Source organism: Thamnophis elegans, chromosome 2 (assembly GCF_009769535.1).
Source record: "Thamnophis elegans isolate rThaEle1 chromosome 2, rThaEle1.pri, whole genome shotgun sequence".
NCBI classification, from domain to species: domain Eukaryota; kingdom Metazoa; phylum Chordata; class Lepidosauria; order Squamata; family Colubridae; genus Thamnophis; species Thamnophis elegans.
The window spans coordinates 161,957,025-161,972,900 of NC_045542.1; the positions used below are offsets into that span (position 1 = coordinate 161,957,025).

The following is a 15,876-nucleotide window of genomic DNA, read 5'->3' on the forward strand; positions in this document are numbered from 1 at the left end:
GCTTTCTGGCGGCGGCGGCTTTTCTGAATTTCTACTATCTACTGATAGAAGATACTATCTAGTGGGTAAATCTTTGGTTACAGCTGTTTTCCTGCTGGAAGGAAGAACAAAGGAGTTGTATTTTATTTTGAGAAACACAGAGAATCACAAAAACTTACATTTGGAGGGGACTTTGAAGGTCTTCCAGTCTCGCCTCTTCCTCCAAAATGGGACATGGGCCCCCAGGACACCGAAGATGAAATATCCAGTTATTTTGGTCGCCCAACACACCTAGGAAGCAAATTCTTCTGTTGTTCCTTGACTCTTATCTATTTCTCCTTGGTTCCTGTCCCTTGACACAGTGAAAAGGACGCTCTGAATGTAGCTAGTCCTCAACTTATGGCTACAATTGGGACTGGAATCTTGGTCATTCAGTGAAGCATTCAGTAAATGAGGGGTCAGGTCTGAACAATCATAATCCCAAACTCCTGTTTGCGGATATGAAGTGATCTGATGGGTTCTTAAGTGGAGAAAGGCCCAGCCAGGGGATTCAGGGGAGTCTCTGCGGCGGGGAAGGTCCTTTGGAGACAAAGCATCTCCAAAACTTCTCCAGGAGCCCCTCAACTGGCCTATGACCTGTGCCAGGACTCACATGGCCTCTCCTCCCACATAAGGCAACCCCAGATTGTTTACCTGGGATCTTGTCTGCTTAATGACCCGTGAAATTGCTCAACAGCCTGACATCAGTACCTAGGAAGATCCTGGGAAAGATAATCAAAAAGGGATCTGGGGAAGTCTAGAAACAAGCAAAGCTATTACTAGAATCCAACATGGGTTGGTCAAAAACAGACCATGGCAGAGAAACCTTATTGCATTCTTTGACCACGTGACAGAATTAATGGAACAGGAACATTCAGTGCAGACAATATACTTGGATTTCGGGACGGAGTGTGACAAAGTAGACCCCGGCCTACTTCTTTGCAAGGTAGAAAAATGAGGGATTGACAGCATCACCACCAGATGGATTTATGACTGGCTGACCAATAGCACTCAATGTGAAGACCCGAATGGAATTATATTTTACTTTCATTCAGCACCTTTGGAGCAAAAGCCAATTTTTCTACATTGCTCATTTGTCCACTAAAGATCAAAATGCTTATTTTCCAAATCAAGATGTCACCAAGATTTATTTACTCACTTTTAAATTTGCAGTTAAGAGGCCTCTGGGTTACTTGTTACACCTCTGGGTCAAGGCCAGGTATGACCGTAACCACTGACCGGTTAGATTTCTCCTTAACTGATTGGCCCTTTGCGCAGGAAGCCGCTTCTCCAACTGAACCAAGATTTCCCAATTCTCTAGAACGGAGTCACAGATAAAACTTTGTGGGTTGTGATCCCACAAAGCCCCTTTCTCCTCTTTGGAGTTCACGGAGACATCCTCACTGATCTCCTGCAAAGAGAAATGAAAGAGACTCAGATGCTGACTGTAATGTTGAACATAGTCTATAAATGACCTGGAAGAGGGAGGAGGAAATGGAATTAATTGTTTATGTTACAAATAATGGAGAGAGGATCTAAAATTCAAGAAGATCTTGATAAACCTCCATGGAAGAAACCAGCAAGGTGGAAGCCCAGGAGGGACCAATGCATAGTTGTGAGTAGAGAAACTCAAAGGAAGGTGAGAGAGATCAGATGAGGAAGAGCAGGTGTGAAAAGAGATGCTATTTCCGGCTCTTTTGGAGGCTGCAAATATTCAAGGCTTCCTGGGCCCTAGAGCCAACTTGGATAGGCCTTTTGGGAAATATTTACAATTATGAAAGGCAGCCAAATTTTGGCCATCAGTTTATTCTGTTACCTGCTTTACAAGACCAGCCTCAAAACCTCCTTAGAATTTGTGCTTTGTATAAAATCCATCAAGAAGGGGCTGCCACTTCATAGCCCTTTCAGGGAAGAAGAAGGAAAATGCTGGTATTTACTGACTCTACCCAGCTTTTAAAATCAGAAGCAAAATAATCATCAGTGAAAAAGCAAAGGATTTCATTGTTCACCTTATATATTGGGAAGAAAGAAAGAGGGACTCAATTCTATTTAAACTTTTATTTCCTCCAAAACCCTCCCCCTCCCTACTGCAGTGGGATTAGTCTCAACAAAGGTTTTAAAGCTCCATTTTTCCACCTGCACGTGCTGGATAGGATTCCTCAGAGACCTCATGCTCTGACGGATCATACAGAGACCTTCTGAAAGCGACCTCCCCAAAGCTCCTTCCCGGCTCCACCCGGAGCTCCCCGAGGAGCCTTGGCGAGGAGGGGGCAGATCCAGGCGTGGACGGAGCCCCCTTTGTCTCCCTGGAAGGAAGGGAGGGATCCGCTACCTGCAGGGAACGCAAGAGCCGGATCTACCCGAGGAAAACCCAAAGAGCGGGATCCGCAGCTCCCTCCCTCCTGGCAGGGAAAAGATCTCCAGGCTGGAGGGAGAGAAGCCCTACCTGACCCGAGCGGGATCCAGGAATCTCTCCCGAGGGATCCAGCGTCGAAGCGGGACACGCGGAGGGAAATGGAGATCCAGTAGGGGGGATGGGATGGGGCGGGGCTTCTGTTCTCCTCTCGGGTCCCGTCCCCGCCCTGAAGCCCCGCCCCTTAGCCGCTTCCTCTCTTTGCCCCTTCAGTCCAATATCGCCCCCAGTTAGGACCACGTGCTCCGAATCCTCCTCTGATCCTCCGATAGGTATCTGTGTCACGTTTGGGGTCGAGGGGCGGGAAATGCGGAGGAGCCGCTTCCTACCGACGTTCTGAGCAAGAGAGACACGTGTTTCAAGAAAGGAATCTCGGTTCTTTTTCCCGGGAAGCGAAGTTGAGCCTTTCCCGAGAGAGCGCAGCGGCGAATTTCCCAGGGGAGTGGAATGTTGGGTGGGGGCTCGGGAAGGGCTGAGGTGTCAGCGACCCTACCTGGTTAGGGGAGGGACTCTCCCACGCGGGAAATTTCACACTCTCTGTTTGTGCGTGCGCAGGTGTTTTAAGGTGCCCAAGGATTCCCCGTTCAGTCCTCACAGAGACCCCCAAGTCTTCGGAAGCTTTGGGGCCGCTGCCCTCCTCTTTTTTCCTCCACTGCATCCCCACTCCGCGCCGGATCGGTGGGGAGGGCAAAAAGAAGTCCACGCTCTCCTCTGGGTCTGCAACGGACGCCCCCTTTGAACTGCGCCCCGTCCCCAAGACTGAACTCTTTCCTCCAGCGTGTGAACACATGAGACTCTGCCTGGAGACTGATGACGCTTCAAAAGGGGACATTCCCATTGGTCCTTTCGCTTTCGCGGCTACTCCCAATTCCCAAGTTCAAGGTGAACGCTCCCTCCCCACCCAATCCAGAGCCACCGATGCGTCCTCTGGGGCTGGGAGCATCTGTGTCTTTCTCCTCTCTTTAAGGGGGCTTGTGGGGCAGTATCCATGGGCTCTACTGGAAGCGAAGGGGGTAAGGAGGGGGCTCCTCTGTGGGAGGAGAGGGACCCTCGCTGCTCCTGGGGGAAGGAGTGGGGGGGGGAGAAAGAGGCTGTGATCTCCGCAGTGGGAAAAGGGGTCGAGGATAAGAGAGGCGGGATCCTGCAGGAATCTCGATCTCCGCATGGTCTCCGCCCCCTTGCTTGTCGCAATCCCCCCACGCTGGACGAAGAGGGACCCCCCCCCATTCCCTTGTTGTGGCCGAGGTGGGAAGGGGTGGCGGAGAGGCCCCCCGATGTGGATAAGACATGCCCCCCCGCCACTCGTGGCTGGGTGGGAGTGGGATCTTCCGGAGCCTGAAATAGAGACTGAGTTTCCTGCATCGAAAAAGATGCTTTTTTTTTGGCAAAAGTGTTTTTGCAACTTCAGTTTTTCTTCTGAATCTCCATTTTTAAGGTATGGGAAATTGAGCTTCAATTCCCTTTTGGGGGGAGATCCTGAATTTGAGGAGACCCAGAACCACCACCACCCCAATCCTATAATGCCCTATTGCTGAATCCGAACCTGGATGGGAAGTGGAAATTGAGGGAGAAGCATATGGGGGGGGGTGTTGCTCCCCTGAATTGGGTCCCACAAACTTCCTTTGTTGAGGGGCCCTGGACACCCTCCCTTTAAGATGACCTTGGGGGGCTGTAGGGGACAGAGGAATGAACCCCAACTTCATGGAAATGCTGATAGCAATAGCAATAGCAGTAGACTTATATACCGCTTCATAGGCCTTCAGGCCTCTCTAAGCGGTTTACAGAGAGTCAGCATATTGCCCCCAACAATCTGGGTCCTCATTTTACCCACCTCGGAAGGATGGAGGGCTGAGTCAACCCTGAGCCGGTGAGATTTGAACCGCTGACCTGCTGATCTAGCAGTAGCCTGCAGTGCTGCATTTAACCACTGCGCCACCTTGGTAGGACAAGTTGTGGGGAGAAGAAAAGTTGGGTATAACCAGGGAATCTGGGAGTCCCCTTCTCACATCACCCAGACACCCCCTGCAGTCAAGCCTCCCCCCCCCCAAATCATCTGAACTGGTTCTGCAGGACTGTTGCTCAAAGCAGGACCTGGGCCAGGCCACAGCAGCATCAGGATTTGAACGCAGGACCAGCTGGCTCCCTAAGGGGAGAACCTTCGCCTCTAATTCCTCATCTGTCGCCCGGGATTGCTGCAGCAAGAAGCAACTTCTGGAGGGAGGGTCTGTCCCACAGGCGTAGAACAGGGTCCTTGCTGCTGAAGGGGTGTCTCTCCTTGAGGGGCATCTCCTGGGGGCTCCTTCACTCTAGGCTCTTGGCGGGGGCGTTTTACCTCTCCAGGAGTTGATGCTGAGACAGGGAATTTAACCAGCCAATTTCAGACTCTGAAACCCCAAAGTCTTCACGGGCTCTTGGGCTGCGCCTCCTCTTTTTTCATCCAATGCAGCCCCACTCCACGCCTGATCGGTGGGGAGGGGTAAAAGAAGTCCACGCTCTCCTCTGGCTCTGAAATGAACGCCCCCCTCGAGCTGCGCCCCCTCCCCAAAGACTGAACTCTCTCCTCCAGCGTGTGAAGACAAGAGACTCTGCCCGGAGACTGATGACGCTGCAGAAAGGAGAATTCCCATTGGTCCTTTCGCTTTCGCGGCTACTCCCAATTCCCAAGTCCAAGGAGAACGCTCCCTTCCCCACAATCCAGACTCACAGATGCGGCCTCTGGGGCTGGGACCATCTGCGTCTTTCTCGCCTTTCTTTGGGGGAGCTTGTGTGGCAGCATCGATGGGCTCTGCTAGGATTCCCCCGATGCTGCTGCGGGGGAGGGGGGTGCTGGCTCCCTGGAAGCGAAGCGGGGAAGGAGACTCCCCGTAAGGAGGGGGCTTGTCTGTGGGAGGAGCGGGCCTGAGAGGCACCCTCAGTACTTGTGAGAGAAGGAGGAGGGAGAAAGGGGCTCCTCAGGGTCCCGACTCACCCCCTTCAATAAGCTCCTTCCCCGGAGATCATCCGACCTGGCTCTACGGACCTTTGATCAAAGCAGGACCTGGGCCAGACCATACCAGGCTCAAAGGTGAGGTTGGGAGCATCGGGATTTGAACCCAGGACCAGCTGGCCCCCCAAGGAGAGAACTTTGGCTTCCCATTCCTCAACTGTAGTTCCAGGGCAGCTGCAGCAGGAAGCAACTTCTGGAGGGAGGGTCTGTCCCACAGGCCAACGCAGAGTCCTTGGTGCTGAAGGGACGTCTCTCCTGGGGGTGGGCTTGGGGGGAACTTATCTGGGGGTTCCTTCACTCTGGGCTCTCGGGAGGAAGAACTTTTCATCTCTGGAAACTTGAGAATTTAACCAGCCAATGCAGGCAGAAACAGGGCTGCAGGGAGGGGTGTCTGGGGGCCCCAGCGTCTCTCTGCCTCCCCCTTCCTGTTATCCTCTAAAAAAGACTCCGGACTGGCCGCTGTTGGGGGCTCCCCCCCCCCGGGTCTGAGTCAGAAGGAAAAAAGAATCCTTGAAAATGTTTCACTTCTCATCTAAGAAGCTTCTTCAGTTCTGACTAGGAGAGGGGTGGGGGGAGAAAGGAAGGATTTGTATTGTGTCTCAAAGGAGAAACCCATCAGGAGGAGAGGTCCATCTGCACCTGAAAAGCCCTGGGTGGCTCTTTCTGGGACAGCCACGTCCACCTTCTGGACAGAGAGGAGCCCTGGATGGAGAGAGGGGCCAAAGCGGCCATCTTTGCCAAAACCAGCAGCCCTCCCACAACAGAAGGGGGGAAAGGACGCCCCTCCTACGGTCTACAACAGGGTCCTTTCAGCAGCCTCAGGAAGGCTCCGCACCCCTTTGCACCCTGATTCAGAACCAAAGGACTGCAAGGAATATCAATCCTTCCATCCTCCACAACTCAGTCAGAACTGGGGAAGCTTCTGGGATGAGAAGGGAAACGTTTTCAGGGGGGAAAAACCAAGAAAGTCCCGTTTCCTTTTGGAAAAGCATCTTAGGGACAACCATGACCTGGAGGATGGAGGCTCTCCATAGAGACCCCTGGCTCCACTTTCCCCTTCTGAAATCTTGGCAGACCCAACCTGGACTCGTGGCGGCCTTAAAAGTCCTTAAGGGGGCATCTAGTCCACCCCTCCAATCAGAGAAAGATTCCGGTTGAGAGTCGGGCAGGGGGAAGGAAGCCCACACTTCCCTCTAGTCCCGGCATGAAGAAGCCCCCTTCATGCCGGGACTAGAGGGAAGGGGGCTTCTTCATGCCAGAAGAAGAAACGTTTGGTGTATCCAGGATAGGTGGGGGTTGAAGCGCTGGAGGAACCCAGGAGGATGGGGGTAAGTATCCTTATTGTAATCCCCCTCACCAAGGCCCCACCATGATCCAAGGGCCCCTCCAGAGTGCTAGGAGGACTGCTAGCGTCTGCCTGCCCTTTTCTACTCTGGAAGGTGGAAGCAGTGCATCAGGAAGTGCCTCCCCTTCCCCTCATTTTCCTCCCCCCTCCAGAACCCCCACCAAGGGTGGATCCCTCTGGAAGAGACAATTCCCCATTTCTCCTCAAGGGGGCATCGTCCTGAAGCCTTTTTCTCATGTTTCCTGTCCCTCCTCTGAGAAGTGTGGCTCCCTCCTCTTAAGTAGCTGCTGGGAACTATGGGCCCTGGACTCCCTGATGGGTTCCTCCTCCTCCTTGCCCCTCATTTCCTGCTCCAGTGGAGATCTGAGAGCCACTTCCTCCCCCCACTTTGACTGCACAGCCATCTTGTCTGTCGTGGCCCCTCCCAGTGCGTCTCCTGAAAAAGGCCCTCCTGATTGGTTTGAGCAATACCTTTAAGGATTATATGCACAGAAAGAATACAAATATCTGTGGGTAAATATATGAAAAAGACAATGAAAAAAGGGAAATGAATCCCTCCAAAAAAAAGAGAATAGCAAGAAAAAAAACTTTCCCAAAAACAGGCTGTGCGTAGGCCTTCTGAACAACTTAAAAGAACCATCTAGTAAAAAGAAAAATCAACCAAAAGAGCAACATGGAATCAAAAGCAAATAAAACTCCCCCAGGAGCAAAACAAAGAAAAGTTTTATTTGTATGTGTTATTTTTAAAAAATAATTTTTATTAAATGTTTTGATCTTTAAAAACAATAGTTATGTGTTCTGACCCCCTCGTTCCACACCCACAAACACTCCGAGCCAAAGATAAGTTACGGCATTTAATTAACAGAAAGACAGGTCCTTGGCAGCAAACCGGCACAGACAAGCTTGGGCAGCAATCCAGCACAGATAAGACGTGGCAGCAATCCAGCCTGCCAAGCTCACCATAATGTTCTCCAACATTAGTTCCTGCGTTGACTTCTGCAAGAGGGCCGTGTGCACAAGCAGTCTTTTTATAATCTGGAGAGGAGCCTAATGTAAGGTGACCAGATATTCATATTTGTAAAGAGGGACACCATTGACCGTGTGTGTGTGTGTGTTTTGATTAAAAAATTTACGTGGAGCAACAAAAATTTTCATAGAACGCAAAAATAGTATTGTAATATATATATTTTTATTTCAACATAACTATAATTTACAAATATAATACATTTATTTACATTTATATTTATAAATATATTTACCAAAATTATATACAGTATTATTTTATTCTTTGTCATATTTCTCACTTGACTGAATTTTTTTTAGTAGATTGCTGTCGTTGTTTAAAAGGTCATGAAATTTTTCACAAGAATTTGTTAAATTATATTTCACACATAAAATGGCTTTCAAAGTCTCAACACTTAATTGTGATTTTTCTGATGTCCACACTTCATTTACCATAGAAAAAACGCGTTCAGTCGCAGCATTAGTTCCTGGTAAGGACAGCGCGTATTCCACAATTTTTAATGCATTATTGTATGGAATATGGTTTGTTTGAAAATGATGAAATATTTCTAACCATTTGTTCTCTATTGTGATTTTTGCTGATGCCCAAGATTCAACCTTTTCCTTATCAATATATTTTTTTAACAATGATACCTCATCAAAAAGATTATTTACAGAAATATTATTATTTGGGAAATTTTGATTAATATGATCGAATGATTTTTGCACATCATTCCAATTAAGTTCTTGTTTTAATGCAACCCAATGAAAATGTTCAATATCATTGTACTGTACCGTCCACTCTTCTAAATAATCTACGCAGTTACTATAGAACTTTTGAATGTCATTGATGATGTCTGCATGATTTATTGCACCTTTTTCTTCTAGCTGGCTTATACTATTACGGATAGTTATCGGAATAAAAATATTTTCTAACCGCTCTTGATAGTGAAATTTTAAATTATTAATTTCATTTGCTACTTCGATTACCGAAATTTTGTCACCTTCAATAAGTTTTATACTGTTTTGAAAAACAGCTGCTTGATTGTGTACAAACTCTAGCCAAATTTTTGAAGATTCTTTTTCAAAAAACTCTTCTAAAACTCTAGGACATTTATCCTGTGATAGAAAGTAGGACTTCAAAGGATCGTATATTTTCAAAATTCTTTCGACAGCTGGCAAAAGAGCTAACCAGGGCGTTTTACTGCATCCAAGTATTTTCTGATATTCGACTTCCAGAGTTTCACAAAATTCTTTAAGCATTTCAACGCGCACAGTGTATGTATAGAAATAAGAATATATTTTAAAAACAATATTTTCCACATCTACGGGCAACAAGTCAGCAGCTGTTTGAAAAGCGTTATGTATTATGTGCACTGCACAACCAACACCAATAATGTTTTGATTAAGGTTTTTGTTTAATTTATAAACAATATTATTTGTATCTCTTCTTGGTTTTCCTCCAAAATTTGTGTTCGTGTTGTCTCCACAATGTGCAACTATTTTATGTTTTAAATTGTTTTTTTCCAAAATATTAATAAAGGAACTGAAAATTATTTCAGAAGTTTCGCCGGGCAAAGAAACAAAATCTAAAATTCTAATTTGTATTCCAGTTTCCGAATCAAAAAATCTAATAATGGTTGGAAATAACTTTATATCCTTATGATTAGATGTATTAGAATATATGGATATAAAATTAATTTTTTCTAGATTTTTGTTTAATTCTGAAAATGCATATGGGGAAAGCACATTACACACAATTGCCTCTGATTTTGTTCTAGCGCAGGCAAAATTTTTGTTGACTAACGTTTTGACAACTTGTGATGTACAGTCCATAGATCTGAAGGAATGGTGATTAATAGCATGAAAAGACATAAGTCCTTCTGCTAATGCTAATTTCTTTTCTTCGTCTCCATAAGTTGTTTTCCCAAAAAAATCCTGTATTTTGGAGGAAGATGCAGCAGCATTTAAATATCTTTTATGTTTCTGTGTGTCCAAGTGCTTTGAAATATCATTCTTCCCGCCGTGCAAAATAGAAAATTCACCATTACATTTCTCACATTTTACCATGTGATCGCTTTTAGTTTTTTTAAGAAAAGGAAATTCACTTCTTAGATCATCGTTGAATTTGCATCCTCTTTTCTTACTCATTATGTTAATAATCTAAAAAAAATTAAAATTATACGATTTTATACGATATAAAATTCAACGAGGGTGAAATACACTCAATCTGGCAAAGCTGCCTTGCACCAACCTGGCCTGCCCATAGAATAGCAGCCACTTTGAGACACATAAACCTGGTCTGAACATATTGCATCACAAAGAAAACATTTGCAAAAAGGAACATTTCTTGTAGTAAATATATTTTATAAACAATTAAAAAATAAAATTCCCCCAAAAATAATTTTAAAAGATTTTCTATAAATAAAAGAAATCCTTAAAAACCATTGTTAAGTATTACACCAGCAATAATTTACACTGTAACCATTTCAAACTATTCCACACAGAATAAATTGAAGTAAAACTATTTTTAAAAATTCTATACTCAATATTTTGAAATGTAATGTGCATAGAATTTTTAAAAATAGTTGTACTTCAATTTATTCTGTGTGGAATAGTTTGAAATGTTTAACTTCAATTTATTCTGTGTGGATTCTTTTTTTAAATTGTCTTAGACTATTTAAAAAAAGATTCTATCCAAAATAAATGAAAATAAACCATTTTTAAAAATTATATGCACAATATAGAATTTTAAAAAATGGTTTATTTTCATTTATTTTGGATAGAATCTTTTTTTAAATAGTCTAAGACAATTTAAAAAAAGAATCCACACAGAATAAAACTATTTTTAAAAATCCTATGCACAATAAATAAAATATTATTTAAAATACATTAAAAAATAAAAGAAAAAAACCCGGGTCACTTACCAACAGGCAAAATCAGCAGAACTCCGATGCGATAGATCCTTGCAGCGATGGATGGAAGCAACAGGGAGCAGGCAGGCAGAGAGGCAACAGGAACAGGTAAGACACTGGACTGGACTGTGGAGGGACAACAAGGCTAGGGTCACTAAGCAGGTCTGGAGAGGGGGGCGGGGGGGGGGGGAAGCTAGGCTGGGTTGCCCACCCGAAGCCTCCTGAGTCCCGGGGCTTAGTTGCTTACTTGAGGGGGAAGCAGCAAGCTCCTGGAAGGCGAAGCCGAAATGGTGGTCAGACTCAAGCTTTGGATGTTTTAGTGGCAGTGTTTATAACCTGGAAGAATGGCGCAACATGAAGAAGAAAAAGAATTAACATTGCAAATGATTATGTTTGAAATTCAAAAAGTATAAATAAGTACAAAAAACATTGAAAAGAGGATGGAGAACATAGAACAAAAAAACAGAAAAAATAGAGGGAAGAGTTGAAAATATTTATAAAACGATGAAATTTGAGGATAGAGTTTTTAAAAAATGAAGAAAAATATGAACAAAGTGGTAATAAAATTGTTGACATTGGCAGCAAAAAGAACGTGGTTGGAAACGTAGGGGGAGGGAGGTAAATATTTGTAAAAGTTTTGTTTTTAAATTTTTCAATTAAAAAAAAAAAAGCCATTGGTTTCCTTGCTCGCCTTTTAGACGGAGCAGAAAAAAGAGGATCTCAGGTGGGCTAAGACAACCTGAGCTCAATTCGGTGGATTCAAACCTTTCCTTTCCCCCAAACTCTCCCCACCCCATTGAAACGAGGTCGGGGCGTTTTAATGCCACACTACGAATCTCAAGAAATGCTCCAAAGCTCCGTTTCCTCCGTTCCTGCAACGGGCCTTCCGAGATATGCAATGCTCAGAGACCTCGCGCTCCGACAGACCACAGAGATCTTCTGAAAGCAACCTCCCCCGAAGCTCCTTCACGGATCCCCCCAGGATAGCCTTGGCCGGGCAAGGTGGGGGCAGATCCAGCCCAGGGACAGTCTCCCCCCTTTGCCCCCCTGGAGGGAAGGGAGGGATCCGCTCCCTGCAGGCAACGCCGGAGCCGGATCTCCCCGAGGAAAACCCTGCGAGCCGAAGAGCGGGATCCGCAGCTCTCTTCCTCCTGGGGGGCAGGAGATCTCCTGGCTGGAGGGAGAAAAGCCTTACCTGAGTGGCATCCAGAAGCCTCTCCCGGGGGATCCAGCGCCGACCCTCTAAGGAAGAAGCTGAACACGTGGCAGGAACCGGAGATCCAGCAAGGGGAGGGGAGGCAGTGTTGCGGGTAATATTATCCCCTCGAGCCCCGCCCCTCGCCTCTCAGCCCCGCCCCTTGGCCTTTCCCTCTTCTTCTCTTCGCCCCTCCCCTCTAATCTCCCTTTCCATCCTGGGCCACGTGCTCCGAAGCTTCTTCCAGACTCTGTGTGTTTGTGATATTGTGTGTAACCAAAACTGGGCCATTAAGCTAAGCGGGAACTTTTCAAGATGTTCCCAAAGAAACTCTTTTTTTTTAAAGTGCTTGGCCATTTGCCAAGAAATATCCCAGAAAGGACCTGGGTGAGGAGGGCAGGCAGAGAGGCCAAAAGAGAGATTCCCCCTTTTCGGTTTATTTTATGTTAAGGAAAACTCGGTTCAAAGGGCCAGGAAGTCCCAGCCATCTTCAGTCGCCTTTTTTCTTCCTGCTAGAAAACTGGGTTGGTGATCCCAACTAACTGGATAGTAAATGCTTAATTTTACTCTCAGTGATCATTAAGTCTTACGCTGATCTGTAGTAGCCTCTGGTGTAGAGGTTACATGATAATCCTCCATGATGAGACATTAAATCGATTTTGGGGGTGTCTCTGAAGACTATGAACCTGGGTGAGTTTCCTGCAACCTCACCCTCTTTGGGTTGATCATCTCCAATCGGCAGAGCCCCTGGGACAGGAAGGAGTGGAGTTTTGGGGAGCAGCCCTGATCTCTTGCTTGTTCTCATTGGGCCAATACAAGCACAGGTAGTCCTCGACTTGCAACAACTTCATTTAGTGTCCTTTCAAGGTTGCGATTGCCCTGAAAAAAGTGACTTATGACCGTTTATCACACTTGTGACCATTTCAGGAGCCCCATGGACATGTGATTGACATTAAGATGCTTAACAACTTGTTTCTATTGATGAAGGTTGCAGTGTCCCAGGGTCATCACTTTTTGTGACCTTCTGACAAGCAAAATCAATGGGAAAGCCAGAGATTCACTTAACAACAGTGTTGCTGCCCCACCTTATGTCTGGCCAAAGAGCCCCTGTTATCTCAGTCCATGGAGCTTCTCTTCCCACCATCCATTGAGACTGAAACCTCATCCATTCCTGGGCTGGACTGGGGCTGGTTGGTCAAAGCAGAGATCTCCTAGGAGTATTGAGTCTTTGGCTTTCTACAGCCTTCACCCACGACCTCCATATCTAACCCTCAGGAGGGAGGCAGGTGGGAAAGGCCTTTGACTGCCTCTTAATAAAGGCAGCTTCTCTGGGGGGACATCTGGCCTGTGTTTCATTTCTGATACAGTTGGAACCAACCTCTAAGCTGCACTTCAAAGTGCCGGTGAGTCTCAGCAATCTACAGCTGGCTTTTCTGGCAGCTGCTTGAAAACTTTGTTGGTGTTCTCTCTTAAGTGGATGGTACACATTTTATTTTAACCCTTGGGATTTTTAAAAAAATTCAGATATCTTCGGTTCTTAGACTGGTCTATAACAGCCACTAGTATGGGGCTTGTGTGACCCTCCATTATGAGCACTTGAAACTAACTAGCCTGACATTCACTGAATTTTGGGGTGCCTAAAATGCAACCTGTTATCAATTAACTATTCACACAAAACTGATTACATAATTCAAAGTCGTACTTCCGGTGACCTATATGTTCTAAGTAACATATGGTCCAATTAATCATGAATGTGTCGGGCACTAGCCAACAATGATCTGCCTTTAGGAGCAGGAGTCCATCCAAATCTTCAGGACATTTTCCCTAAAGTTCATCCAAAATCAACTTCTTTTAATTCAATCCTGGAAGTCAGCAGTGTCCATCTAGAGAAGATGGAGTCAAAAGAATCAAGATGGCGGCTGTTGTAAAGGGCATCACATATAAAGCTAAAAATCAGCAGAACTTTGACTGCAAAGCATGGCACAATCTATCGGCCATCTTGACTTTTTTTGAACTCCCAGCCCGTATCCTGAAAACAGTTCTCTTGATTATTTTGAACAATAATTTTATTAAGGATGTTATACAGAGATCAAACAAAGAAACATAATACAAATATATGTCAGTGAATATATGAAAAAGACAAGGTGAAAAGAGAAATAAACCTCTCCAAAAAAGATAATGGGAAAAATAAACTTTCCCTCTTCATCCTCAGCCAGCAAATTCAACATCAACCCTAAAAGAACAACCTTTATAATTTAATTATCTATTGTAGGATTTCCCTCTTCTCACTGTGTGAAATTGCTGATGAACGGTAAGGTGTGATTTTTGAAAAGAAAATGTTTCCTGCCTTGTTCCCAACTGAAGAGATTTATCTCTGCTATGGACTTTCTGGTACATTTTTAGTTCTGATTTACAATGAAAAAATTTCTCACTCTCTGCACACTTGTGATGCCAGTCTCCTGCGTGATTTCTGCAAAGTTCTGAAGGTTGGGCAAAACATTTCCCACATTGCAGACATTTTTTCCTCCAGTGTGGATTCGTTGATGCAGCACAAGAGAATCTTTCCGTGAAAAACATTTATCACACTCTGAGCATTTGTGAGGTTTCTCTCCTGTATGGATTCGGCTATGACTTCTAAAGCGAGATGAATGAGCAAATGCTTTCCCACAGTCCAAACATTTGTAGTTTTTTTCTCCTGTGTGAATCTTCACATGACTTCTAAGGGCTGATGAGCTACGATAAAATCTTCCACATTCGTTGCACTCATATGGCTTCTCCCCCGTGTGGGTTTTATGATGGATCCAAAGGTTTCCATTTTGAGCAAAAGATTTCCCACATTCTATGCATCTGTATGGCTTCTCTCCTGTGTGGACCCTCTGATGCCTTCCAAGGAGGTCTTTTCTGGAGAAGCATTTCCCACACTCCCCACACTTGTACGGCTTCTCCCCCGTGTGGCTCCTCTCATGAATCTGGATCTCTCCTTGAGTAAGAAACTGTTTCCGACACTCCCCACATTGATAGGGTTTCTCCCCCTTGTGCCTCTTCTGGTGTGTCTGAAGTTCAGAAGAATCCACAAATCGTCTCTCACATTCTGGGCATTCATAGGGTTTCTCTCCGGTGTGACGTCTCTGATGTCGCCGCAGGTGTGATTTCTGGATAAAACATTTCCCACATTCGAGGCACTTTTCATTTTTCTCCCCTGTGTGTATTTTCCAATGATTGTGAAGAGATGTACTCCGGGTGAAACAATTCCCACACTCAAAACATTTGTAAGGCTTTATTCCCAAATGAATCTTCTCATGGCGCCGAAGACCTGACTCGTAAAAAAAGCTCTTCCTGCATTCCCAACACTTGTAAGGTTTCTCCCCTGTGTGAATCCTCTCGTGGTTTCTGAGGTCGGCTTTTTGACCGAAAAATTTCCCACATTCCTGACATTGATGAGGTTTCTTTCCTGTGTGGATTTTCTGATGTGTAAGAAAGTTTGATTTTTGATCAAAGCATAAGTCACATTCCACGCATTTATAGGGTTTTAGTCTTGGGGGGCTTCTGAGAACTTTGGCGTCTTTTCCAGAGAAGGATTTCTCTTCCTCCAAATCTTGACTGGATCCATTTCCCACATGGACCTTCCTGTGGATCAAAAGGAGGGACTGAAAATCAAATGATTTCCCACACTCTGAGCATTCATGGGTTCCTTTGTGATCTTTTGGGGTGCTGCTTGCGTCTGACGGGGGAGCCCAGAATTTCCCATCCTCCATGCTTTCTGGCAGCGGTGGCTTTTCTGAATTTCTACTATCTACTGATAGAAGATACTATCTAGTGGGTAAATCTTTGCTCACAGCATCTTTTCCTGCTGGAAGGAAGAACAAAGGAGTTGTATTTTCTTTTGAGAAACACAGAGAATCACAAAAACTTACATTTGGAGGGGACCTTGAAGGTCTTCCAGTCTTGCCTCCTCCTCCAAAATGGGACATGGTCCCCCAGGACACCAAAGATGAAATATCC

The 15,876-nt window shown here is 45.4% G+C and overlaps 1 protein-coding gene and 1 long non-coding RNA gene across 2 annotated transcripts; both read right to left on the minus strand.

Annotated features, from left to right (window-relative positions):
• Positions 1-9,899: 9,899 nt before the first annotated feature.
• LOC116502794 lies at positions 9,900-11,957 on the minus strand. The gene is made up of 4 exons (XR_004254590.1): positions 11,875-11,957; positions 10,927-11,015; positions 10,692-10,805; positions 9,900-9,927 (listed from the first exon to the last, which is right to left on the minus strand). It is a non-coding gene; the product is annotated as an uncharacterized LOC116502794 (long non-coding RNA).
• Positions 11,958-14,273: 2,316 nt separating this feature from the next.
• Positions 14,274-15,629, minus strand: LOC116502510 (zinc finger protein 664-like). The gene is made up of 2 exons (XM_032208390.1): positions 15,110-15,629; positions 14,274-14,965 (listed from the first exon to the last, which is right to left on the minus strand). Exons 1-2 carry the CDS (start codon positions 15,627-15,629, stop codon positions 14,274-14,276), a joined length of 1,212 nt encoding a protein of 403 aa, XP_032064281.1.
• Between the last annotated feature and the right edge of the window lie 247 nt (positions 15,630-15,876).

Bases quoted from the DNA above. Each gene is read 5' to 3' on its own strand.
- LOC116502510 (XM_032208390.1), bottom strand. From the start codon at position 15,629: ATGGAGGATGGGAAATTCTGGGCTCCCCCGTCAGACGCAAGCAGCACC. The intron at 14,966-15,109 runs GTACATCTCTTC...ATGAATGCCCAG, and splicing joins TGGGAATTGTTTCACCCGGA to AATGTGAGAGACGATTTGTG.